This window comes from Drosophila sulfurigaster, chromosome X (assembly GCF_023558435.1).
Source record: "Drosophila sulfurigaster albostrigata strain 15112-1811.04 chromosome X, ASM2355843v2, whole genome shotgun sequence".
Classification (NCBI taxonomy): domain Eukaryota; kingdom Metazoa; phylum Arthropoda; class Insecta; order Diptera; family Drosophilidae; genus Drosophila; species Drosophila sulfurigaster.
The window spans coordinates 28490624-28518342 of NC_084885.1; the positions used below are offsets into that span (position 1 = coordinate 28490624).

General features: G+C 38.2%; 1 protein-coding gene across 3 annotated transcripts; it reads left to right on the forward strand.

Moving 5' to 3' along the window:
• The first annotated feature begins 476 nt into the window (after positions 1-476).
• LOC133847218 (myb-like protein I) lies at positions 477-22916 on the forward strand. 3 transcript variants are annotated; one of them, XM_062282108.1, is made up of 3 exons: positions 477-1234; positions 1729-6609; positions 19354-22916. In XM_062282108.1, exons 2-3 carry the CDS (start codon positions 1998-2000, stop codon positions 19545-19547), a joined length of 4806 nt encoding a protein of 1601 aa, XP_062138092.1. In that variant the 5' UTR covers positions 477-1234; positions 1729-1997; the 3' UTR covers positions 19548-22916. The 3 variants fall into 3 exon arrangements, with proteins under 3 accessions (XP_062138092.1, XP_062138091.1, XP_062138090.1); XM_062282107.1 differs by lacking the exon at positions 19354-22916 and having other exon boundaries at positions 1729-4871; positions 4908-8796; XM_062282106.1 differs by lacking the exon at positions 19354-22916 and having other exon boundaries at positions 478-1234; positions 1729-8796.
• The last annotated feature ends 4803 nt before the right edge of the window (positions 22917-27719 follow it).

The following is a 27719-nucleotide window of genomic DNA, read 5'->3' on the forward strand; positions in this document are numbered from 1 at the left end:
AAAAAAAAAAAAAAAACGAAAAGAAAAAGACAATGCAAAAACAGCGCAAACCAAAAACAAATGCAGTAATAGAAAGAGACAGCTGAAAGCGGCGGCGAGAGTGACAGCAACGACGACGACGACGACGACGACGGCGACGTCAGCGAAAACACAAAAACGCACACAGCACATAAACGCTGCCTGCGCTATATACAACACAAATACTCACACACACACATAAGCACAATAGCAGCGACTGCGACGCTGGCAGCAACCACTGCCGCTCTGCCGCTGCTCTTGCCTGTGCTATGCCCGCACATGTGTGCGTGTGCGTGTGCGTCTGCCTGTGCGTATGCGTGTGTGTGTGTGTGTGTGTATGTGTGTGCTGCCCGCTCTGCCACTGGCGTTGCTGCTGCGGCAGCGGCTGCTGCTGCTGCTGCTGCCGCTGTCAGAATGCCGCTGCCGCATGCACGTCGGTCATTTGTATTTGGAAACACAATTGCGTTCCGTCATTTGTATTTGGAACGCCGTAGCAGCAAGAAGGACACGAGCGAGAGCGACTAAGCGACGAAGCGACGTGCGAACGGAGTGTGGAGCGGCTATTTTAGCTTTTAGCGCCCTTTTTGTTTCATTTTCTTTAACTAACAACAAAAAAAAAAAAACGACATCAAACAAAAACCAAACATACGGCAAACAACAAATTTTTGGCAACATTTTCGGCAAAAAAAAACTATTTTTCGGACTAAAACAAAAATCAAAACAAAAAAACGAGAAGCGAAAGAGAAAAAACTTTAAAGTTTTACGTATAATTAACGCGTTTTATATTGTTTTCTATTGTGTTCGTAAACATAAAAATATATTTTTTTTTCTGTTCTTAAACCCCCCAAAAATAAATCGACAAAAGTGATCGTGGTAACCAAAAAAAAAAAAAGTATAAAAGAGAAAAAATTTAAGCAAAGAGTAAAACAAAAAACTTACCGGCAAAACAAAAAAGAAAAAAGAATCAAAATTCGAAATTAACAAAAAGAAAGAAATCAAAGCCAAAAGCAAAGTTGAAAACACAAACACGAAATACAAAAAAGAAAGAGTCCATAAGTGTTCTTCGGTATTTTTTTTATGTTATTATTCTTCAGTTGTTTTGTGTTTCGGTGAAGAAGAAGCAGCAGCAGCGGAAGATCAGCAGCAGCATCGAGAGCAAAAAAGTTACAACAACAGCAAAACGAAAACTGCACAAAGCAGCAAAAGGCGCAGCAAAGTAAGCAAAGCAAAAGCAACAACAACAAAAACAACATGGCGCGGTTGACGATCGCATAAGACAATAAAAAAAAAAAACATTGATAGACATTGATCATAATCAGCTAAATAGTAAATTGCAAACTCACTTTTTTTCATCCAAACTTGTGTGTGTGTGAATGTGAATGTGTGTGGGAGAGAGAATACACAAAACTATAAAACAGTGTAACAGTAACAACAGTAACAACAGCAACAACAGCAATTGCATTTGTTTTTTTTCTGTTTTTTTTTTGCCCTCTTGACTGAACTGCGTTGTTATTGCGCTCTCTTTTGGTTTAAGAGAGCAGAATTTCAAGTGCATGCAAAAACAATAAATGCAAGAAAAGTGCATGCAAAAAAACCAAAAGAAAAAGAAACAAACAATAAATATTGAAATGTGTGTGTGTTAAGAAAAAACAAAAACTAAAAGTTGAAATTGAAATTGAAATTAATAAAAATGAATTGATATATTTGCAGTACAAATACAACAAACAAAAACCAAATACAATACAACAACAACAAAACAAAATATAACGAAGCCGGCCCAAGAGCCAACGAATAACAAACTAAAACAAAACAACAACAAAAAAGAAAGAAAAAAAACCTAAAAGCAGAACTGCAACAACAACAACAACGAGAACGTGAACGAGAAGATAACATAAGTGAAAAAGCGGGCCACATGAGCAGCAGCGCAACGCAGCCGACGCCAACGCAGACGCCAACGTCGACGACTTATGTAGCGTTTTATGGCGAGCATAAAAAGTGAAATGCCGCCACTGCATGCGGCAGAGGCGCTCGCCTCCAGCAGCAGCAGCAGCAGCGCCACTGACAGCGGCGGTGGCAGCGGTGGAGTTGATGCTGCAACCGCTGCAGCAGCAGCAGCAACCACAGCAGCATCATCAGCAGCAGCAGCAGCAACAACCACAACAACAACAGCGGCAACAGTTGCAGCTGGCACTGGCTCGGGCGGCAACAGCGCGCCAGCAACACCAAATGCGAATGCCACAATAAGCGCCGCAGCCGATTCCAGTGACAATCAACCAGGCACGCCACAGCCAACAACACAGCAGCAGCAACAACAACAGCAGCAGCAACAGCAGCAGCAGCAACAAGGACTCATGTCTGCCGATGTACAACAGCAACAGCAGCAACAAGCTGCAGGCATAACGCACCAGCCATATGCCACACATCACATGTACGCCAGCAACACACAGCAGCAACAGCAGCAGCAGCAGCAACCACAACAGCAGCAACTTTATGGCAGCCTCTACGGCGGCGACATGCAACAGCCACAGCAGCAGCAACAGCAACAGAGCTACAGCTACATCAACAGCTATGAGCAATTCTATCAGCAACAACAGCAGCAGCAGCAACAACAACAGCAACAGCAGCAGCAACAACAACATCAAAGCGAATACAGCCCCTTCATCGATTACAGCAAGGTGGCAAGTGTGCGCTATCATCCGTACTTGCAACAGCCAACCTCAGTGCTGTCCTCATCGGCAGCCGCAGCGGCAGCCGTGACAGCCGTCGATGAATCGACAGCGGCAACCGTTGCCGCCGTTAGCACATCGACAGCAGCAGCCGTGGCAGCGATGTCGCCGCGTGTCGTCAGCAGCAGCAGCCCAACATCGACGTCGTCGCATCTGCAATTGGGCAGCGCAGCGCCGAGTTCGCCCGGGGTGAAGTTGCAGTGCAAAAAATGCGGCATACTGACGACCAACGAGTCCGAGCTGCAGGAGCACATTGCCAATGTGCACGGCGAATCGCCGTACGGCAGCAGCGGTTACGCCAGTTCGCCGTACATCAAGGAGGAGATGCCAACGCCGACGCATGCGGTGGCCGCAGCGACCGCTAGCGGTGATCTGCTCGATTTGGATTCCCAAAAGATGGTCTATCACCAGCAGATGTTGCAACAGCAGCAGCAGCAGCAACAACAGCAGCAGCAACACGATGTTGTGGTTGCCGGATTGCCGTTGGCGTTGCCCGATCCCTTGCACTCGATGCAAACGATGCAACAGCGTGCGTTGCACAGCTGGGAACAGGCGCAACCACAGCAACTGTCGAGCACCGAAGGATTGCCGCCGTACATGCAACCGCTGATCGAAAAGTCGCCGTACGGCGTCGCCTATTCGCCAAAGCAATCGCCGTACCATCAGGCGAGCAGCATCAAGCAGGAGTATCCGATGATCAAGTCCGAGTATGCCGACTCTCAGCACTATGTGGACAAATCGTTTGATCCCACCAATGCCGGTGATGTGGCCACGAGTCCGGCCGAGTTTCCCAGCACAACGACAGCGCCGGATAACGGCGTCGCAACGCCGTATCGCGGCTTTGAGCCGCCCAGCTCGAGTTCGGTGCTGCCGGCAAACAGTTTGACCGCCAAGGCGGCCACCTGGAAGTCGAATGAGGCGCGTCGCCCCAAGACCTACAATTGCACCGCCTGCAACAAGTGGTTCACCAGCTCGGGGCATTTGAAGCGTCACTACAACACGACGTTGCACAAGAATGCGGTGAAATCGAGCGGACAACCCGATCCGGCCACATTGCCCATTTCGGCGCATCATCATCCGTCACGGGATCCGGTGACGAAGACAAGTCGACGCGGTAATGCGGCTGCCGCAGCAGCTGCGGCCGCAGCAGCAGCAGCGGCAACGGCAGCAGCCACAGCGGCGCAAGAGTCGCAACCGGTTGCTGTCGTTCAGCCGCCGGAGCCGCCGCGTAGTCCGCCGGACTATGGCGGAGGAGGAGGAGGAGGGGTTGGTCTGGCGACGGGTGTGCAGCAGGTGGGCGCCGCCATGTCGCAGTATTCGGCATCGCCATCGCCCACCATTGCAGCACAGCAGCAGCAGCAGCAACAGTTGCTCGTGCAGAACAACAATGGTTATCATGCGGCGAGCAATGGGCATCATTATCATCACGCCTATGGCATGCAACAAGTGCAATCGACGACAAACGCTTCACCACAGCACGCTAACAACAGCAACAACAACCACAACAACAGCAGCAGCAGCAACCATAGCAGCAGCAGCAACAACAACAACAACAACTCTTCTACAGCCGTTTTGAACGGTCACCCAAACGGGCTAGCAGGTCCCTCCGCCCCAATCAACAACATCAACAACAACAACAACAACATCACACAAATGCCGTCCTCCCAAATGAGGGGCCTGCTGAACAAAACAACAACCAACAACACCCGAACAACAACCACAACACCAACAACAGCCACAACGCCAGCAACACGAGTCACAGTCATAGCTATAAAGACCGAACAAATGGAGGACAGCAACAGCAACAACAGCAACTCAGCAATGGTCATGGATCCGCAGCAACAACAGCAATTGGAGCTGGAAGCGGAGGAGGAAGCGGAATTGCAGCAATTGGAGGCGCAGCAGCATCGCCAGGAGCAACATCTGCAGCAGCAGCAGCAGCACTTGCTGGTGGATCAGCAGCAGCAATATCTGCTGTCGCGGCCATATCACAGCAGCAACAACAGCAACAGCAGCAGCACGCGCAGCAGCAGCAGCAACTCGCCCCTTACTATTTGCCCCCAGCCGGTTTACCACCAACACCAACAGCTGTTGCCGCCGCTGCCGCAGCAGCAGCTGCTGCAGCCGCTGCATCAGCAACAACAGCAACAGCAGCAGCAACACCACCTGGATCAGCAGCCGCAGCAGCAGCAGCTGCAGTTGGAGCAAGCAATGGATTTCTCGCGCACAACGCCGCTGCTGCCGCCGCCGCCTATGGGAGCGCTGCTGCCGCCTATGGGAATGGATTACAACATGCTGGCTTTGGATATGCAACAGCAGCACAGCAATATGCTGCAGTGCAGCAGCAGCATCATCAGCACGCCGCCGCAGCAGCCAATTATTACCACCACGCCCACGCCCATGCCGCTCACGCCCACGCCGCTCACCACGCCCACGCCCATCACCACGCCCACGCCCATGCCGCTCACGCCCACGGGCAACCACTTGCACCACCCCCACCACCACCACCACCACATGGCCACCACCCACACCATGGGCCCCATCCACATGCCAGCCATCCACATGGCCACGCCCACCACCCACACCCACATGGCCACCCACATGGGCATCCCCATGGGCATCCACATGGCCATCCAGCAGCAGCAGCTGCAGCTGCCGCAGCAGCAGCAGCAGCACACCACCAATATGGACATGGGATGCACCACTATGCCGCTGCCAGCGCAGCAGCAGCAGCAGCAGTTGCCACCAGCAACGGTCCAACAGCAGCAGCAGCAGCAGCAACATTATCTGGAGCAACCGCAAGTGTCTCCCCAGCAGCAGCAGCAGCAGCAACAACAACTGCTGGACAGCAGCAGCAATCACAGTATGGCCAGCAACCATACGCACAACAGCAACAACATCAGCAGCAGCAGCAGCACACCACCACCCCAGCAGCAACACAGCAACAGCAGCAACACCATCAGCAGCAGCAGCAGCAGCAGCATCAACAACAACAGCATCACCAGCAACAGCAGCAACATCAGCAGCAGCAGCAACAACAACATCATCACCAGCAGCAGCAACAGCAACAGCAGCAACACGCTGCCATGCTACCAGCAACTGCCGCCATTGCTGGAGCCCACAATGAGCTATCACACTATTATTGGTAATGATGCAGCAGCAACAGCAGCAGCAGCGGCAGCAGCAACCACTGCTTACACCAGCGATGGCCAATTGTTGCAACTGATGCCCACATCGTTGTTTGCCCCTTACGCTCCGCTCTCCCCGTATTCGGTGGCTGCTCAGAGATCTCCCCAAGAGGGCGATTTGCCGCCGGTGCACACGCTGACAACGGCGTTGCATGCTCAGCAGGAGGCATTGTTGCCGCCGGCGACAGCAACACTCACGTTGCTTGCAACGGCAACCACGCCCACCGCCTACTCGCCCACTGTGAGCAGTTCGCGTGCAACGCCCGCATTGGAAATGGATATGGTCACACTGATTACGCAACAACAGCAGCAGCAGCAGCAACAGGACTACGAACTCGAGCAGCAATATCAACTGCAGCAGCAGCAACAACTCGAGCAGCAACAACAACTCGAACAGCAGCAACTCGAATTGCAGCTGCAACAACAACAACAACAACAACCACAACAGACAACAACAACAGTTGCAGCTGTGCTGCCAAAGAAACGTCGCCAAGCTGCAGCAGCAGCAACATCTTCATCATCAGCGCCGCCAAGCAAACGACGTCGCTACAGCAGCGTGGGCTCAACGTCGCCGCATTCGACAACACTGCCATCGGGTCGGATTAAGTGCTTGGAGTGCGACAAGGAGTTCACTAAGAATTGCTATTTGACGCAGCACAACAAGAGCTTTCATTCCGGTGAGTATCCGTTTCGGTGTCAAAAGTGCGGCAAGCGTTTCCAAAGCGAAGACGTTTACACAACGCATTTGGGTCGCCATCGCACCCAGGACAAACCGCACAAGTGTGAACTCTGTCCGAAGCAATTCCACCACAAGACCGATTTGCGGCGACACGTCGAAGCGATTCACACCGGTCTCAAGCAGCACATGTGTGACATTTGCGAGAAGGGTTTCTGTCGCAAGGATCACTTGCGCAAACATCTCGAGACGCACACGAGGCCACGCGTTGTCGGTAAAAAGGCAGCAGCCGCTGCAGCCGCAGCGAATGCGGCCAATGTTGCTGCAGCTGCTGCGGCTGCAGCCGCAACGCAAGCCTCAAGTCTTGTGGCAGGCACAACGATTGGCGGTATAAAGGCTGCTTTTCGTTTGGTCGAAGCGAAGGCGGCTGCTGCCTTGAAGCAGCAACAAGACTCTGTGGCTGCTGACGATGACAGTCTGCTCGAAGAAGACGAAGATGAGTTGCAGCAACAGCAGCAGCAGCAACCACAGCAGCAGCAACTGTTGCTGGGCGATCATCAGTTGATCAAGAACGAATTTGTTGAGATTAAGCACGAGTATGAGGAGGAATTCACTGAGGAATTTCACATGATTGAAAAGGATATTGACATTTATTAAATCTATATTTTTTGGGGTGGGGGGGGGTGGGGAGAAAGTAGCCAGGGCTACTCATTCATCAGGGTTGCAGTACGTGTCTTCCAAGGCGCAACGCTTTGTGCCAACGCAATTCCATTCCACTTTCCATTTCCATTCCTCCCTCGTCTTCCTCCATTCCTCCCACAAAAAAAAGGGCCCAAAGATCCTCAGTTTGCATCTTGCTTCCTTTTTTTTGACTCATTTTGTTGTTGCTCCACACAAAACGCATTTTTATTGCGGCACTTGCAATAAATTTGGTTGTTTTACGTAGAAATTATGTGTTATAATTAATAATTGTAGATTTTTTGTTGTGCCAAAGCGCGCCGCCTTTGAAGACACGCCCACTCAGCACAGCTGTAATTAAAAACAAAACAAAAACAAACTCACAAACAAAACATTTTGCCATAAAAAACAAAACAAAACACAAAACAACACGAATTTTGGTTGTTCGAGAAATTCCTAATTGTTGTAGCAGCAAATTTAATTTAAATTAAATGTAATTTAATTCTAATTGTATTTGTATTTTGTATTTTGTAATTATTCTAATTATAATGTATTATTTGTAATCCCAATTTTTTTTTTTACTATTTTTATTTGTTTGTTTTTTTTTTTGTAATTGTAATTACTTTTTTTTTTTGTAAGGGCCGCGCATACCTCAAGCTCAAGACGATGACAAAATATGATAAATGATAAAAGAAAACGCTTAAAATACACACATACAAACACACACACACATATATAATATATATATAGAGACACGATCAGGGAAAATGAATCAAGAAAAACGATTTCAAGAAAAGAATAAAACAAAATAGCACATTTTAGTTGATTTTTGTTTTAATTCTTTTGTAATTTTTACCTATAAATATTTGTTGTTTGTTGTTGTAATCAATGTTAACAAATGCCATATAAATAATTAAAAAAAAATAAAATAAAAAAGCAGCAACGTAATGCCAATTGATATATAGTTGATTATACAAGTATATAGTAACTATAGCCTACAAAACGCCAAATTGTCCAAACACACAAAAGAAAAACAAACGCAAGAAATCAGGGATAATTTATACAAAAACACAACTAAACATACATTTATATATAATATTTTTTTTAGCATGTGTATTTCTATATGTAATCGAATCAATTATATATATAGATACACATGCGAATATAATTTTAATTTAATTTATACAAACACAACAAAACAAAAATAAAAAACACACCTTTATTGTATTTACTTAATTTTAGTTTCCTTTTACACAAAAACAAAACACACATTTTTTTTTTTTAAATATATTTGAATATGTCATAAAAAATTTATATATATTAATTTACAATTTACACACTTTCGAAATACTCAAATCAAAAAGTAAAAGAAAAGATGAGAAGAGAAGAGAAGAGAGAAAAATCCCGATCGTAATAATTCGCCATTAGCTTTATGTTTTTTATGATTTACTTCAAATTGTTAAACGAAAGATATAGATTTATGAATAGTTCTAGAAACAAAAAAAAAACACACACACACACACACACACAAAATGGACAACAAGAATTATGCCTAATTTTTATTGCTGATTATTTTTTTGTGTAAACTAGCGCAACAAATTTTTTTAACTATATATATATTTAGCGATATATCTAGACCATAACTAAACCATCCACAATACAAACAAACAAAACAACAAAAAAAAACCAACAAAGAAAGACATGCAAAAAAAAGCGAAAAAACATAGCAGAGAAACACGACATTAATAAATTATTGAAAATGTTTCAAACCAAAAACAACAACTTTTTATTTTCATTCATTTACGTTTGTTTTTATTTTATATTATTTTTATTTTTTACAGTTTACAGTTCTTTTTGTTTTTTCTTTTCTTCTTGTAGTTACAACATAATTAGTGCCACAAAATACTCTACTCTACTCTACTCTCTAGAGAGAGAGTCTTTGCGAATTCAACAGAATTTTGGTTGGCTTCTTTTTGTAATTTGATCTCGTTGGAAGTTAACATAAAAAAGCAAAGCGCATTTGGAGTTCGCTTTCTTGGCTTTTGACTATTGCAATCGTGCGTTGATTTCTCGTTAATTTTGTTAATTATTTTTGTTGAAATTTATGCTTCAAATTGTTGTTCGCTGTCTTCTTGTTGTTGTTGCTAGTTCCAGTGAAATTACGTACGTGTGTTTAAATATATTTCTTTGGCTGTCTTTTAGTTGTTAAGAGGCCGCAAAATGAAGGCGAATTTTAGCAACGCAAACGCAAAGAGAAAAGACAACGAGACGCACACACAAAGACACGTACACACACACACACACACATATGTATGCATATGCCTATGCATGTGTGTGTGCGTATTGTACATAAGCGAAGAGCAATAGCAAGTTCTGTTTCGGTTCCGTTTTTTCGCTTTGCTTTAGCCCATAGAACACAAGCCATATTTCTTCTTTTCTTCTTTCGGTTTTTTTTGGAGGATATTCATACACAAGCTGTTGGCACAGTTTGGCACATGATTGAGATACTTTTGGGCAGCTGATTGAAAGCGATTTCGGTGAGATACTTTTCATAGGTTTGCAATACTTTATGCAGCTGATTGAAGACGGATTAGTGAGATACTTTTAAAGGTTAATGCAAACCTTTAAAATCGGCTTGCGATCTTGAGATACTTTGAGCAGATGATTGACAGCTGATTGAAGACGATTTAGTCAAATACTTTTGTGGGTTTTACATTGTATTACTTTTGGGCAGCTGATTGAATACAAGTTAGAGAGCTATTCTTGTGGGTTTTCATTATAAAGAGCTTAAGATACTTTTGGGCAGCTGATTGAAGGCGATTTTGCTGAGATACTTTTGTAGGATTCACATTGTATTTTCAATAGTTGCGAGCTTGAGATACTTTGGACAGCTGATTGAAGACGATTTTGCTGAGATACATTTGTAGATTTCAATTATAAAGTTGTGTGCGACTTGAAATACTTTTGGCAGCTGATTGAAGGTTGTGAGCTTGAGATTCATTCGTAACTGTAAGGAGCACAGCTTGAGATACTTTTGTAGGCTTTCATTGTATTTGGAGCTTGAGATACTTTCGCATAGTGTCTGCGATACTTTTGTATCTTTAAGGAACACAGCTTGATATACTTTTTTGTGGCTGCAACTAGAAATGTCACAGCAACAACAATAACAACTATAACAAATCATTAGCAACAACAACAACGTATCTTGTAGATGTATCTGGCAAATGGCAAAAGCAACGAGCAACGAGCAACATAACACGCACACATGTTCTCCCCCTGGTCCATGTGTGTGTTAGTGTGCAGGAGCAGCAGTAAATAGCCAAAAAATGGAAAAAGAAGAGATATACACAAAGACAAAGACAAAGTAGAAGAGCCAAACGAAATTGTACATGAAACCAACGAAAAGTGCGCGCCACAGCAAGCGGCAGCCGTTGTCGTTGTCGTCGTCGTCGTCGTCGCAGCGAGTGTATCTCAAAGATACGCAAACGCAAACAACCAAAAAAACAGAAGAAGAGAGAGAAAAAAAAAACCCAAAACTGAAAACTAAAAACCGAAAAAAGACGTTGAAGTTGCGCGCATGCGCAGAGACCAAGCCAACGACGACGCAGCAGCAGCAACAACGGTGGCAGAGGCAGCAACAGCAACAGTCGAAGCCACAGCAACAGCAACAGCCGCGTCGTCGTTGTTGTTGTCTTCTCTTGGCTATGGCTTTGGCTATGTCATCATAACACACACAACGTCTTTGTCGTTGTTGTCTTTGTCGTTTGTACACTGCGAAAAAGTTTCTAGCGATCACTAACAAGCAGCTAAAGAAGTCACAAGACAAAGGATGAAAATGTTTCTTGAATTTTACAAACAATTTAGTTCTGAAATGTCAAAGAACTGTTCAGAAATATGCACAAATCAATTTAGTTATGTAAAGCAATTAGTTTATCTTAACTAAACGATCTTTTATTGCATTCTTAATTGCTAGCTATACATTATTAGTAACTCTTTTGTCATAGCTTCTAATAATCAATGAAACAACTTAGAACTTTTAAGTGAACGCTTCGCTTTCCTCTTCGCTAATTATTGTTCTTCATTGTTCTTTAACCGCAAATCGATCAAAATTTAATAACAAATGTAATTTTCACCTTTTTTTATCTATAGTCTTTATGATTCCTGATCATTTTGGTTACGATCACATAAATTTCTTTGAAGTTATTAAATAAATACTTTTGAGTGGGTAATAACGCCTTCTTACTACAGGTTTTAGTTGCTTCGGCTGACAATATGGTATATTTTTCAATCTATGGTATATTTTGAAAGCGCATCAAAATACCTAAACTATGATTCGATATATTTGTAGTATTTTTGTTGTATGTTAAATTGGTATATTGTAAAATGAATACCGCACTAGTTTGCTTTAATAGTCTTTGGTATATTTTCAGTATTTTTGTGGTATATTTGGGTTATTTTCAAATAAATACCGCACTAGTTTGCTTTAATAGTCTGCGGTATATTTTCAGTATTTTTCGCGGTATATTTGGTATATTGTAAAATTAATACCGCATTAGTTTCCTTTAATAGTCTTTGGTATATTTTCAGTATTTTTCGCGGTATATTTGGTTTATTTTCAAACAAATACCGCATTAATTTGCTTTAATAGTCTGCGGTATATTTTCAGTATTTTTCGCGGTATATTTGGTTTATTTTCAAACAAATACCGCACTGGTTTGCTTTAATAGTCTGCGGTATATTTTCAGTATTTTTCGCGGTATATTTGGTTTATTTTCAAACAAATACCGCATTAGTTTGCTTTAATAGTCTTTGGTATATTTTCAGTATTTTTCGCGGTATATTTGGTTTATTTTCAAATAAATACCGCACTAGTTTGCCTTTATTCAAAATCTGCTTTTCGATGTAAATGTTGCTGATAAGCGCTGATTAAATTCATTAATGAACAATTAATTATTGTGATTTCGATTTATTTCGATGAAGAGTTCAATTTTCAACTGAATTTTAATAGAACGAAGACAAAATTTGCTTGAAATTACATGTTGGTTAAATTTATTTGTAATCTATGCTTTGATATTGCAATTTTGTGAAACCTTTCGGCGTCTTGCATTAAAATTGTTCAAGTTGTAGCTGTTTGCAATTTAGTTTGCTGCTTCAACTATTAGTTTTCGTGCAGTGTAGCTGTATCTGTGAATTTCTACTTGCTGCTGACGCTGCTTCTGCCCTTTGGCTGAATGTTGTTGTTGTTGTTGCTGCCGCGTTTGTTCTCGCTGTGCGTTTTTCTTACGCGGTTTGTTTGTTGAACATAAAACTGGTTTCCTGTACATATGCTCATCCAGCAACAACAACAGCAACAACAACGACAGCACTAGCAACAACAACAACCATCTGTAATTTTAATTTTTCAGCAAGGCAGAGATTTCGATCGACGACGACGACGACGACGTCGCTGCCCAGGTAGAAATTGTGTACCTTTGTATTGTTTGCTTACTCCGTGTGTGTGTGTATCTTGTAGATACCTTAAAGACAGTAGACACACACACACACACACGCACACATTGCTCTCTTTGCGGTGTGCGTAATCCTTGCTGCCTTTTTCAAGCTGCTGCTTCGATCATTTGTCTCTCTCTCTCTCTCTATCTCCCTCCCTCTCTCTCTCTCTCTCTCTTCTCTCTCTTGTGTGTGGCAACAACAAAAACATTAACCATGATTCATAGTTGTTGCTGCCTCTTTATATACCACACTCTGACTATATCATGTATCTGCTGCTCCTTTTTCGACTGCCCAAAAAAACACACACACAAGGAGAGAAACACACAGCAAAGAGGAAGAAAAGGAATAGAGAGACAGAGAGAGAGATGAAGAGGAGACAGTGGTCGAGACTAAAGCAAACTTGAGAATTTTCGGGGCTCAGGCTTTGTCTTTTTCTTGCTTTTTGTATCTGTATCTGTATCTGTATCTGTATCTATAGCTGCTGCTGTATTTGTATTTGTATTTGTAGCTCTGGCTTTGTATATACTATATAATATATGTGCAGCTATAGTTGTGTGCAAATATCTGTGGCATACATTCTCATAGAACAGCCGCCTCATCTGTTTGCTTCTTCTTTTCCTTCCTCTCTTCTCCTGCTATGTGCTCTCTCATTCCTTCATCTGTGTTTGCTCATGATTTTGGCAGTTCTTTTTTTTTGTATATGATGAATGCCAGCAAAGGATCGCAGTTGCCCCAGTTGCCTCAATTGATCAGAGTTTTGTCAGTGCTTAGTTTCCTCCTTCGCTCCTTTACTCTTTCGCATTCGCATTCTGATTCCTTTGTTTGTTTCCTCTTGTTTGTTTCCTTGGGGCAGGGCCAAAACCTCCCCCTTTTGCTTCCTTTTCAGCCCAAAAACCTAACTGTGCTTTCTCAGCCTCAGTCTCAGTCTCTTTTTTGTTCACTAATTTTTCTCTTCTAAAAATACTTGTAATTTTTCGTGTGGAAACATTTTCGGGCAACATTTTTCGGAACTCCAAGCTGCTTGACAGCTCTGATTAACCCATGTTGCCGCACACATTACGCGCAAATTAGTTAGTCCAAAAAAAAGGAGAGTTATAATAATAAAAAACATGTTCAAATTGCGACTGACATCGAACACAAAAACTCAATCAAATGAGCTGGCAAAAGTATTTGCAAACCCTCCCACAACTCCAAAAATACAAAAAAACAAACAACTGTCAACCTTTTAGCCTAGATTTTCCAATGAAAACTGTTAATTTTCCTCAACGCTTTCAGCTGTTTCTTTTTTGTGTGTGTGTGTGTGTATTTTAATTACCAAGCATTTGACAGCATCCTGATGCTTATATTGTGTTGTCTATTAAGTGTAGATACACACACACACAGAGACACAGAGTCTTAGCCTTTTATTTTGAGGTTGGCTTTTTGAGAAAATCTCGCTGCTGTTTGCCGCGCTTAGAAAAATTCCAACCCCCGAAAATAGCGTTAGATATTTGTGATTTGTTTTTATTCCCTTTATTTTTTCTTCGTTCGTTTTTCGAATGGAACCGAGAGCAAAAGCAGTAAGCAGTAAGCGTAAGAGCTATAACAACCGCCGCCATGCTGCATCATCATCATCATCGTCATCATCGCACAGCAACAGCAACAACATCATCTTGAGTTTTGTATCTTGAGCATCTGCCAACGCCTGTTCAAGTTGTCTCCTCGTCTTCTCTTTTTCCCTCTCTCTCTCTCGCTCTTTCTCCCTTAGACATTCTCCCTCATTCTCTCTGTGCACAATCACTGTTCTTATTCCTCTTTTGTGTCTTCCCTAATTGTGACTGCGATTGCAAAATAATTTCTGTTTTAAGCATACGAATCTTTTATGTCCGATTCCTGCAAAATCTCTTCGACATAAAATTACCAAACTGAGTTGCATCATTATACTATATTGTACAGTTATAGCCGACGCACTTGGAAATTGGATTATAAAATACATTATAGAATTTGAGCAGATAAATATATGTACATATATACAACAATTTTTTGAAGTTAATTTCAAGCTATTTAACTCATTTCTAAAGATTGCCATTTTCATCAAATAGTATGTTTATATACTAAATGTTAAAATACTAATTTATTAGTCACTCAAATAGTGGCAAAGTTCATTTTAAACAACTTAACTCAATGTTAAACATTGATATCCACTTCAAATAGTATGTGTATATACTAAACACTAAATAATACAATACTAAAATACCAATATTACATATACATCTACTTATAATAGTATATGTATGTACTAAATAATAAAATACCGAAATACTAAAACTTAAATTAGTCGCTTAAATAGAGACTTTCAGGCTTAGCATACAGGTTTTAGTAATAGTAAGAGTATATACTAAATAGTAAGTTTATTTAGTATATAGTACGTGTTTATACTAAATACTAAAATACTAAAAATAAATTGGAAGAGAAATTTCAATGTTCTTAGTATGTTTATATACTAAATACTGAAATATTAATACTTAGATAACTTTCAGGCTTTAATTTTCAAGTGAAAAACAATTTTTCCAAATGCATATTATGAAATAGTATTCTAGAAAAATCTAGAAGAAAGAATGCAGAATAAATACTTAATGAGAAGGTTGCATTTATTCTAGGATTTTCTTGCTAGAATATTCTCAATGAATTGAGTAAATCGAATTCAATAGAATAAAATCCAAAATTCAGCAATTGTTTCAAACGATGAATCAGCTTATGATGTCTAAATATTTCCGAGGTAAAGCTAAAGCTATTACCCCCGCTTGACCATTTAATAGAATCATAATCATCTCTGTGCATTGCAATGCCAAATGTTGGGATCAATCACAACGCTAATTACAAGCAGCAAGCAGCGAGCCATTGATCTCGCACCGACCGAGAATAAAGTATAATTTGTTTTGGGCGTGTCCCGAAACATACCCAAAAAAAGAAAAAAAAAAGAAAAAGCAACTGCACTCTCAGCATGGACATTATTGCATTACGTAAGCACGCAGCTGTGTGTGTATTTGAAATTGTTATTAATTAATTTGCCACCCACAAAAATGCAAATCCAATCGTGGACTGTCTGAAACAAAAGACTTAGGCAACGAACTTGGCTTGCTTGCTTTGCTTCTTCGTGAAGCATAACGAAGAAGAGCAGCAAAACATAAATAAAATAAGCATACAGGCTGCAAGGCTTTGCGGCTTTGTACATACAATATAAATATATATACATATATATGTATGGCTATTAAAAATATGTGTGTGTGTGTGTGTTGGCAAGAAGGAGCGTCAAATGGCGCACAGCTGCGCCACAGCGAACATTTAATGTTGTTGCTGTTGCTGTTGCTGTTGTTGTTGCTGCCCAGAAATTGTTGCTACATTTGGCTTGTTTTGTTGTTATTATTTCATGTGTGTCCTAATTCCAATTCAACAGAAATTTTTGTCTCACAATCACAAGAAAAACAACAACAACAACAGCAGCAACACCGAAGTAAAGCGAAATAAATCTAAGAGCCGAGAGGCGAGCGAAACGAGTTGAAAATAAATAAAAAAAAAAAAAATTTACAAAAAAAAAGAGAAATACGACAAAAACAAAAAAAAAAAAAAGTTTAGGCTAAAGTTTTGTAGTTGTTGTTGCTGTCGGCGCTTTATCCGATTTTGTGCTGTGCGCTGCTTGTTTTTTATGACGAGTTTCCGCTAATTGCTGATGCGCTGCAGATTAAATGAAGCAGCGACAGCAACAACAACAGCAGCAACAACAACAACAACAACAGCTGCTGCTGCTGCTGCGTACAAATGGGGAGCGACCCCAGGGCTACAAGACGCGAAATGTAACACGAAAAGCAGCCAAAACAAAAAAAACTCAAATTTTTCAAGTCAAATTAGAAAACTTAAAGTTGGCAACAGATTTCGATATAATTCCAAGAATTTCAACGATATTATGTGTATTATAACAATAGAAAAGTAGAGTAGAGAGACAGAGAGAGAGACAGAGAACGAGAGCAAAGCAAGCACATTCAATAATTTCATAATTTCACACGCCACAATGACAAAAAGATCATCCACATTGATGATCACGCTCACGTTGATCCACGTTGATCACGTTGATGCCGCTGACCGGACTGCATTGAAGCGTGGCGTGCTTGTCACTCAGCGTCTGCGTCTGCGTCAGGCCCCGACAGGCGATCGACAGTTTGCGCTGTGCTCTACAGCCGGGCAACTCATGCACATCAGTTGAGAGCAGTCGCCTTAGCAAGTGTTCACTGTACAGCGCATGCGACAGTCGTTCAATAGCGAAACTGAAACCCTTGCTACTACTATGATAGTTGAGAGTTGAGTAATATGGAGTACACTGCAAGAAATTCGGGGATGACATGTATAACAGTATTAAGAAGCTGTTATACATCTCATCCCTATTTTCTTGCAGTGTATTCTGTATGTATTCTGCATGATGAGGTCTTCTTTAACTCTGTATAAATTAAGAATGAGTTTTCTGTAATTATTCATGGAAGTATAACAGAAAAATTGGCATAACTGTATTAAGAAGCTGTTATACATCTCATCCCTATTTTCTTGCAGTGTATTCTGTATGTATTCTGCATGATGAGGTCTTCTTTAACTCTGTATAAATTAAGAATGAGTTTTCTGTAATTATTCATGGGAGTATAACAGAAAAACTGGCATAACTGTGATAACAGTATTAAGAAGCTGTTATACATCTCATTCCTATTTTCTTGCAGTTTATTCTGCATGATGAGGTCTTCTTTAACTCTGTATAAATTAAGAATGAGTTTTCTGTAATTATTCATGGAAGTATAACAGAAAAACTGTCATAACTGTGATAACAGTATTAAGAAGCTGTTATACATCTCATTCCTATTTTCTTGCAGTTTATTCTGCATGATGAGGTCTTCTTTAACTATGTATAAATTAAGAATGAGTTTTCTGTAATTATTCATGGAAGTATAACAGAAAAATAGGCATAACTGTGATACTGAATATTATTTATCATCCATATTTTGCATTAAAATATGATTACACGACACCACTGCTATAGCTGTTATATAGGATTATTATGTCACTGTTATACTTATCTGTTACTGTTATAACTATTATATATAACAATTGCAAATTCTACTACAAAATACCATTTCTATAGCTGTTGTATACGACTATTATGTCACTGTTATACGCGCTAATTTTAACCTTTATACATTGCTTCAAATATTCTAAAATCTCATGCAATATTATTGATCTTTCTACCATGGCATTAAAATGCGTTTGCTAGACACAACTTATATAACTGTTATATATGGCAATTAGTCATATTAATAATAACTGTTATACGACTGGTAGACACCACTTATATAACTGTAATATATGGCTATTATGTCATATTAATAATAACTGTTATACGTAATTTATAATTTGCTTTGTAGCTTGGTAGCTTTACGTATTCCATTGCTTTGTTATTTATTATGGGAGTATAACAGATAAACTGATAACTATAACTCAACTGTGTTGCGTTTCATTTTGATAAAAATAATTAAAATTGTGCATACTCGTACGCAATGCTAAAATAAGACTGGCAGATACTACAGTTGCAAGTGGCATACATTTCACAGATATTCGACTGTTATACAGCACTGTGATAACTGTCATATACAACTTGTATGTATCTCAGTTTAAACCGGTATACATTCCAATTATATATGTGACTTTTATTGCATTGATCCTTATTAACAATGATTACAGTACACACACACTAAGTTATTTCGTGCAGTGTAAAGCATGGCACACATACGACACACAGATGCAGGGCAAAGCAGAGCCACCGAAGACGCGTATAACCGAAATTAGACAAAAACGAATTGAAAATGAAAAAAGGCGTATCGCCTTTGCTGGTTGTTGTTGTTTGCTGGTTGGTTCATTGGTTGTTGCTGTTGTAGTGCTTAGATTGTGGGCCATCAGCAACAGCAAAAGCAACAACAACAACAACAACAACAACAGCAACAGCGAGCAGATGAGAATTATAGGAATTATAAGAATTACGCTGAAACTATAGAAGAAAGACATCTTATAGATATCAGATTATGGCGTTTGCCTTAACCTAAGCTAATAATTCTAGCACACACACACACACATACATATATACACTCTACATGTGTGTGTGTGTGTGTGCATAGAGCATAATGAGCTATAATTGGATTAAAGATTTATTTATTGTATTTCTTTTGTGTACAACGAGATTTTTACATTCGCCTTGTGCCAGCTGCGTTGAGAACACAGTGAGAACTTCGATCTGAGACTCTGAGAAACAGCGACAGCAACGGAGACAGCGACAGAGACAGAGACTGAGACTGAGACAGAGACAACGACTCTGATTTTGAAACAGATTCTGATTCTGATTCGGACTCTGACTTCGACAACGACAATTCTCCCCTCCCAATTTTGGACATTGACTAATTAGCGGGCATCTGTGGGCAATGTTTGATAATTACTGGCAAAACATTTGCATTAATCTTTCCCTCTCTCTCTCTCTCTCTCTTTCTTTCTTTCTCTTTCCATATTGCAGCAGCAAGCTGGTCAACAACGAAGCGTCAATACCAATACCAACAGCAACAGCAGCAACAGCAGCAACAACATCATGAGCAGCATCATCACCAGCAGCAGCAGCATCATCAGCAATATCAATATCAAAATCATAACCAACATCATTCGAGAGAGAGAAGCAACAATTACAATGCCCAAAGACGGCTCAAAATTTAAATTGAATTGAATATTTCGGCACAAAGCACCGGGGGCGATTCGAATTATATTAATTATACACAAAACAAAACAAAACAAAAACCTTACTACTAACTAATGAATAATGCGTATGTATTGCATACACAAATATTTATCGAATAGTTTTTAAACAATCATCTTCCCCCCTTAACCCTAAGTATTCCCAACTCTTTCCCCCTTTTCCCCTCACAAGTATATGTGTTAAATGTGCCAGCAAGTTAGCAAAAAAAAAAAAAAAAAAACAAAGACAAAAATTAAATACATTGAAGGCATCAATGTTTCAGTTTTTAGTTTAAGCAGCACATTTAGTACACGCACTAAATATATTTAGTACAGTCGCAAAAGAAAAAGTTTAAATAACAGGGAATTTTACTACATAGAACAGCATAATTATGCGCTATATGTATTCTAAATTTAATAAGTTTAACAAACGAAAAGAAACTTTGACAACATCAAGTTTTTGTTGAAGCAGTACTAAATTTAGAACATATCTTTAAAGTGCAAACAATTGTTTGAATTGAGTTTAGTCTCATATGTTCTCAAGTAAATGTTAGTACTTTATGCTATGTTTAAAAGGAAATACAATATTAAGTACAACAGCAATACTATTAATGAGTGTACTAAAAACTGTGCTAAATTTAGAACAACCCCAAAGAAACACAGTGAATGAATAGCAAAAAGAGTATACTAAAACTGTGCTAAATTTAGAACAACTGCGAAGAAAAGTGTGTACTGAAACTGTGCTAAATTTAGAGCACCCCAAAGGAAAACTGTGTACTAAAACCTGTGCTAAATTTAGAACAACTGCAAAGAAACACAATGAATTAATAGCACATAATGTGTACTAAAACTGTGCTAAATTTAGAACAACTCCAAGAAACGAACACAGTGAATTAATAGCAAAAAAGTGCAATGTACATATAAAATGTGTATGTGTATGAATGTTTGTGGTTTGTTTTTTTTTCTTATATATACATATAACATATATAATTTGTATGTACGATTATTTGTCAAGCAAAAAACTATATAGAAAAGACCTATATCAACATAGTGCATATCATTTTTGGAGCAAATTAATGCAATAATTAAGCGTAAATAGCAAAGGTTAAATCGAAACTGAACAAACAGCAGAATGGCAATAATTTTAGTTCAATTTGATTTATTTAAAAACTGTGCAATACCAAAACAAAAAAAAGAAAAGAAAAACTGTGGCAACTAAAATTGCGACAAATTGCAGAAATCGAAGAATATATTTAAAAATTGTACTATATACAATAATTTTTTTTTTATAAATATATATATATGTATAGCAACTATAAATGTAAGCAAATGTTTGACGATTACCTCAGAAAAGAAGCAAGAGAAGGGGAGAATAAAACGAAGAGAGAAAGAGAAAGAAAGAAAGAGAGAGAGAGAGAGAGAGAGAGAGAGAGAGAGAAAGTAACAGTAAATCAACTGCAGCTCAAGCAACTACCTCGTTAACAATAACTAAAGAAAAGAAACTATGAAATGAAAATGATGCAACACAAAGTCAAGCATATATATGTATATCAACTATATAGAGTATATATATATATATAAAGATATGGACTAGTATATCTCTCACGAATGGCAACTAATTATACGTAAAACTAAAACAAATAACGATTTATACGAATTGCGAACAAAGTTAAATTAAATGTACATTAAATTTAATTGTTTATATATACAACAAGAACAAGAACAACAACAACAAATACAACACATTTATATATAAACATTATATATATTATATTATATTATACATATTATATACATTCAAAGTAACAATTTACTCGGTGCCCGCCCCCCATCCCGCCCTCGAGTTGTCATCGGTTTAAATTTGATTAATTATTAAAGAATACATAAAAAAAAACAAAAAAGAAAACACACATTTTGGCCAAACACAAATTGTTGCACACATATGACAACGGGGCGTGTCACTGGGCGTGGCCCCCACCTTTCCTCCCCCCTCCGCCCCTCTTAACACAACCCCTTTCTCCCACCCTATCTATCCTGATGAAAAATGTTTATCAATTCTTAAATGTAGCAGTTGTAGTTGTGCATCTATTTCAACAACGAAAACTAATTACAAATTATTAATAAATTTAAAATTTGAAAACAAAAAATAAAAAACAAAAAACAAAAAATTGCAACATGATTTAAGCGATACTCAATTTATTTCGATTTCTGTTCTTTAATACTCTGAGTAGCCAAAAATTCGATTTTGTGTATATATCTTTTATCTTTCGCGTCCGAAATTAATCTTTGTCACAAAAAAAAAGAAAAACAACAAACTATTCGATAATTGGCTACCGGGTATCAGCTAGTCGATCATCTGCGACTGCAATTTGTTTACGTTTCTTTTCTTGAAATTCAATGAAGCAATATTGAAAGCAGGCGAATTTTGTTCAGATTATTTTCCGAATTGAAAAGCGAAACATATTGAAATTATGTAGCAACTACATGTTAAATTTTAGCAATTAATTATTATAAATGAAAAGCGTAATTTATGCACAAATTATGCCCATAATTATATATACACATCAAAAATGGAAAATAAATTGAAGAAAAGAAATTGCAACACACAAACGTAAATCAATTTTCAAAGCACCAAGTGAAATTAAGAATTATGAAGAGAACTTCGGAGCGAACCGAAGCGATGAAACCTTTTGCAGAGATCGTATCAAAAAATAATGATATATTGTAACCAAAGCTAACTCAGTTAAACTGGTTGCAAATAGAAATGCTGCCAAGGTTTGCATCCAGACAAAGAAAATACTTCTTAAAACTAGTTTAAAGAGCATCCTTTGACAAATTTCGAATTTTGAATTACAATTACAACTGCAACTACAAATTACAACAACAAACAACAAACAATTAACAATTAACAATAATACGACAGTAACTATGAACAAGGAACCGTGTACCTCTCAAACACCTGACTATGGGCAATTCGAATTTACATTCCGATTTCAGCTTCTAGTCGGCGTAATGTGTATGTGTGTGTGTGTATGAGTGTGTGAGTGTGTGAGTGAGTGTGTGAATAAATGCATGAGTGTATTTGTACATTTTTACATTATCGAAAAACCAGATGCAACAAAAAACATTTCAATGAATTAGAATCTGCCAAACGAACTCACATTTTTTTGTAGTGCAAAAGATAAAAAACTTTCAACTAAATCGAAAACGAATATGAAAATGAAAATGAATGAAAATGAGCAGAAAAACAATTGGCAAATCTTCTTCAATAGTCATTTTCCATATGTATAACAAATTTTCTTCCAAACAAAAGCAAAAAAAAACAAAAATCGAAAAAAAAAACTATATAAATGTATTTTCAAGTATTTGGTAATGTGTAGTAAAAACAAACATGCCACAAACGGTGGCAAGCAAAATTCTCAGCAAAAAAACAAAAGCAACAACTTGAATTTAATAAAGAATGATATGTACATAAAATGCATATTTAATAATAACAACAACAACAACAACAAATCAGGCATAAATAAATACGGTACAATGTAATGCACAATGCAACACCTCAATTGTCAACAAATTCAAATCGTAAAATATGAAACGAATACGAAAAAATTAAATTAAAAGCAAAAAAATATATATATATTTAAAACCCAAAAAAAAAAAAACACAAAAAAGAGAACCGATTTTTTTTGAGCCGAAATAAAGCATAAAACAATGTAAACTACAAAGAAACGTGTTTTTATTTGAATATTGTTAGAGATTTTCAATAAAAGATGAAATAAATATGAACGTTGAAAAATTGGTAAGTTGAAATCAAATAAAAACAAGTAAGAAAGCTACAGTCGAGTGTGCTCAACTATGAGATATGCGCTACTAATTTTGAGTAAGAACAAAACAGTGCGTAAGACTAATAAAATATTCCAGAAAAATACTAAAATATGTCGAAAACTATATTTGGTCTATTAATACAGTATTACATTCCAAATATACTGCAAAATATACCAGATTGTCAGCCAAAGAAGCTAGGACCTTGTTGCAGTAAACTTTTTTCACCATACAAAAGTATATATTTAGTATATTAAATATATTACTACTACATTTAAAATATACCATAGAGTACAAAATCTACCATATTGCCAGCCAAAGCAGTTAAGACCTCATTTTTTCCATATAAAAAAGTATTTATTTGGTATATTGATATACTACTACATTCAAAATATACTAAAGAGTGCAAAATATACCGGATTGTCAGCCAAAGAAGCTAGGACCTTGTTGCAGTAAACTTTTTTCACCAAACAAAAGTATATATTTAGTATATTGAATATATACTGTAATATTTAGTATATTAAATATATTACTACTACATTTAAAATATACCATAAAGTACAAAATCTACCATATTGCCAGCCAAAGCAGTTAAGACCTCATTTTTTCCTTATAAAAAAGTATTTATTTGGTATATTGATATACTACTACATTCAAAATATACTAAAGAGTACAAAATCTACCAACTTGTCAGCCAAAGCAAATAAGACCCTATTGCAGTAGACGCTTTTTACCAAACAAAAGTATTTCTTAAATACATTCAATCCAATCCAAATTTCAAGGAATCATAAATACTGCAGTTATTATTGTATTTACCGAAAATACTCTAACTTCAAAATGATATTATTATTATTCGATATTATATTCGATATTATTATTAGTTATTTTTTAAGTTCACTACATTTGACTAAGGATGAAAATGAAAAATATTTTAGACATTTCTTAAAATAAATTTTAATATTAGAATGCATTAAAATATTAACGTAGATAAACAGATTCAAATTCTATTCGTGATCAATGTTCTAGCCATTGAAATCCAAATTGAAGTTGACTTTGAAGTTAAAAATAAATATAATAAAGTTGTTTCTTTAAATTATAAGTGTAGAATCCGCAAACAAGAAAATTGCATCTTAGCATGGAATTAATTTAATAGAAGCCAAACCAAATATAGTCGAGGAGTGGACAAATAATAGAGTAATATTGTTTTGAAGATTTTCTTATGTTAACTGAACTTTGATTATGAATGAAAATGCTGAAATTTATTGAAATTTCTAAACATTTCTTAACATTATAATTTATAATATTATGATGCATTAAATTTGCCAAATTGCATTCGTGATCCATCAATGTTCTGTCCATTGATAAATCTCGGCATTTATGCATCATTTGAAGGAGTTCAACGATAAGAATGATACAGACAATGATAATGATAATGATGTTGAACTTCAAATTGAAGTTGACGTTGAAGTTGAAGTTGTGATTGTCAAACTGGATGCAATACAATTGCAAGTGCATGACTATCAGTCAGACACTCACACTCGCACGCACAAACACTCAAACTCAAACTCAAGCAAAGCACTCACTCCCCAGGGCACTTGTGCACCGCAGGAGGGGGACAAGACCAAGGGCAAGGGCAAGGGCAAAGCAAAAGAGGCCGAGCTGAGCCGAGACTAAGCCGAGAGTCAAGGCGAGTCGTCGTGTCGAGTCGTGGCGAGGCGAGGCGCAATCACGCAGACCGTGTCCAATTAAAAGGCGCCGTTCATCATTTTGAATGCAATGGCAATGGAAATGGAAAATGGAAAAATCTACAGGTGGTGGCGGCAGCGCTGGCGACAGCAGCGACGAGCAGCGACGTCGCGACGGCGATTTCTCAGATTTGAGTTTCCTGCACGGCAAAAGGAAAATGAAAACAGACTGTCGACCGAGCGAAAGAGAGCGAAAGAGAGAACAGATAAAGAGACAACAAAAACAACAAAAAGTAGGCGGCTATCGGATCGGACAGGACAAAAGATAGATACAAAAGCGAAACAGACGGCAGCTAAACAGGTTGCACTCACACAAACACAAACACACTCACACGCACACATCCACTCACACGCATTGATCACATTAGTGTTGGGCACTTTTGGAGATATAAAAGTTGCAGTCAGTAGAAAATTAGCTAAGAAAAAAGCCAAAATAAAGCGTAAAAAAGCCAAATAAAAAAGTAAACTTAGGAACTTTTTCTGTTTTACAATAAAATATATAACTTCGCTCATTTTTCGTACGATTTCATTCATTTTTGCAATTACTTGAAACCATTCTTAGCTATAATTAAAGTGTTAATCAAAAGTTATAAGACTCATATTTATTTTACTTAAGATTTGCCTATTTATGTATTTATTTTGTATTCTGCTTCAGTGAATACTTTAATAACTAAACTTGTACATAGAAAGAGTGTGCGGCTTATGAATTTTATTGTACTTCAATAGCAAATCTTAGGTTAAAATCATATTAGAATTCATTTTGAAATGTTTGTAAACGAAAATAAACTTGAATCCAACATTTAAACTTAAGTAAATATTATTATTATTCTACTTAATAATAATATGGGTTATTCTCTGGCGAGAATGTCGCAAGCGACACTATTTTCAGTGAAATAAACATAAAGTTAAATAATTTTAAAAAAGAAGTAAAGGTTATTCTTATCGATGTATAGTGCTATATTTAGAGCGGAGAGTGATTTTAAGAACATTTATGTTTGCTTGAATATATAAAAACAATAGTAGGGAGATATCAGATCGTAGATATAAAAATGTAGTCAATAGAAAGATAGCTAAGAAAAAATATCCAAAATAAAGCGTAAAAAAGCCAAATAAAAAAATTCATTTTGTCAATCAGTTTCTACTTTTAACTATACTAGTACGAATATGTACGAATTCGTTAATTTTTGCAATTATCTTAAAACAAAAGAATTATTCCAAAAAATTATTTTGAGCTCTAATTAACTTGTTAATCGAAAGCCATAAGATTCATATTTATTGAAAATGAAAATATGTTTTACTATGTTTTTTACGCTTGAAATATACACTGACGAGCAAAACTGTAACACGAGTTCATTGTTGCAACTTCAAAGGTCTGTAACTTTTTTTCTAATGCACGCATTTTAAAAATCTTAGTCTTGTTTTATTGGTTATATCATTTACTATTATTAAGCAAAATTCAAAGCCATTTATTATCAGTTAAAGAAAATGACACGCCAAACTGTAAAAAAAGTCAAATGTTACAGTTTTGCACTCACAATGGCAAAACTTTGGTTTTTAACTCTAAAGCTAAGTTAACCGTTAATGTTTATTTGTTTACATTTTACTCGCTGAGTTTTGATATTTTAAAGCCTAATGGTAATTGAATTTGTAATGGCTAGTGAAAGAAATAAGATCATTCTTGATTTACTAGAAGCTGGTGAATCTGGTCGAAAAGTGGCTAAAAAATTCGGTGTTAGCCATATGACTGTGCAGCGACTAAAAAAATACGGTCTAGGAAACTTTCCAATAAATCCAGGAGGCCGACCCAGAGTTTTGAGTGAACGTGACACACGCCACGTCGCTAACTTGGTAACAGGCAATCCTGATCTCACACCAATAAAAGCGGCGTCAATGCTTAATTTGAGTGCCAGTGCTTGGACAGTTAGCCGTAGCCTCAACAAATTGGGTCTAAAAGCTAAAGAAATGAAAAAAAAATCATTTCTTACAAAAAGACACATAATGCTGCGTCAGAACTTTGCCGCAACATACACAAATTTGACATTAGCGGATTGGGATACTGTAAGTCATTGCTACCAGTGTCTAAAAAAGCTAAAAATTCCAAAATATTTTTGTTTCCAAGATTATATGGTCGGATGAAACCAAAATTAATCGGTTCGAGTCAGGTATTGGACTAGAGATCCTACGATCCAGTCACCAAGGAATGTGCGACAAACCGTCAAGCACGGTGGCGGTTCCATCATGGTTTGGGGGTGCATTCACTCAAATGGAGTTGGTCTCTTGGTGCTAATCGATGGAATTATGCGAAAGGAGCAATATCTAGCAATATTGCAAGAAAATCTTCCGAAAGTTATTGGGAATATTGGTCTTTCTGTCGAAAAATGCGTCTTTCAGCAAGACAACGATCCGAAGCACACGTCCATATTAGTTAAAAATTGGATTTCAAAACAGAAATTTCAATTTATGAAGTGGCCACCACAATCTCCCGATATGAATCCGATTGAAAACTTGTGGAGTCACGTAAAATCGCAGCTGGCGAAATATGCAGTTCCTCCAATTGGAATGAAGGAGTTGTGGGAACGGACACAGG

Bases quoted from the DNA above. Each gene is read 5' to 3' on its own strand.
- LOC133847218 (XM_062282106.1), top strand. From the start codon at position 1,998: ATGGCGAGCATAAAAAGTGAAATGCCGCCACTGCATGCGGCAGAGGCG.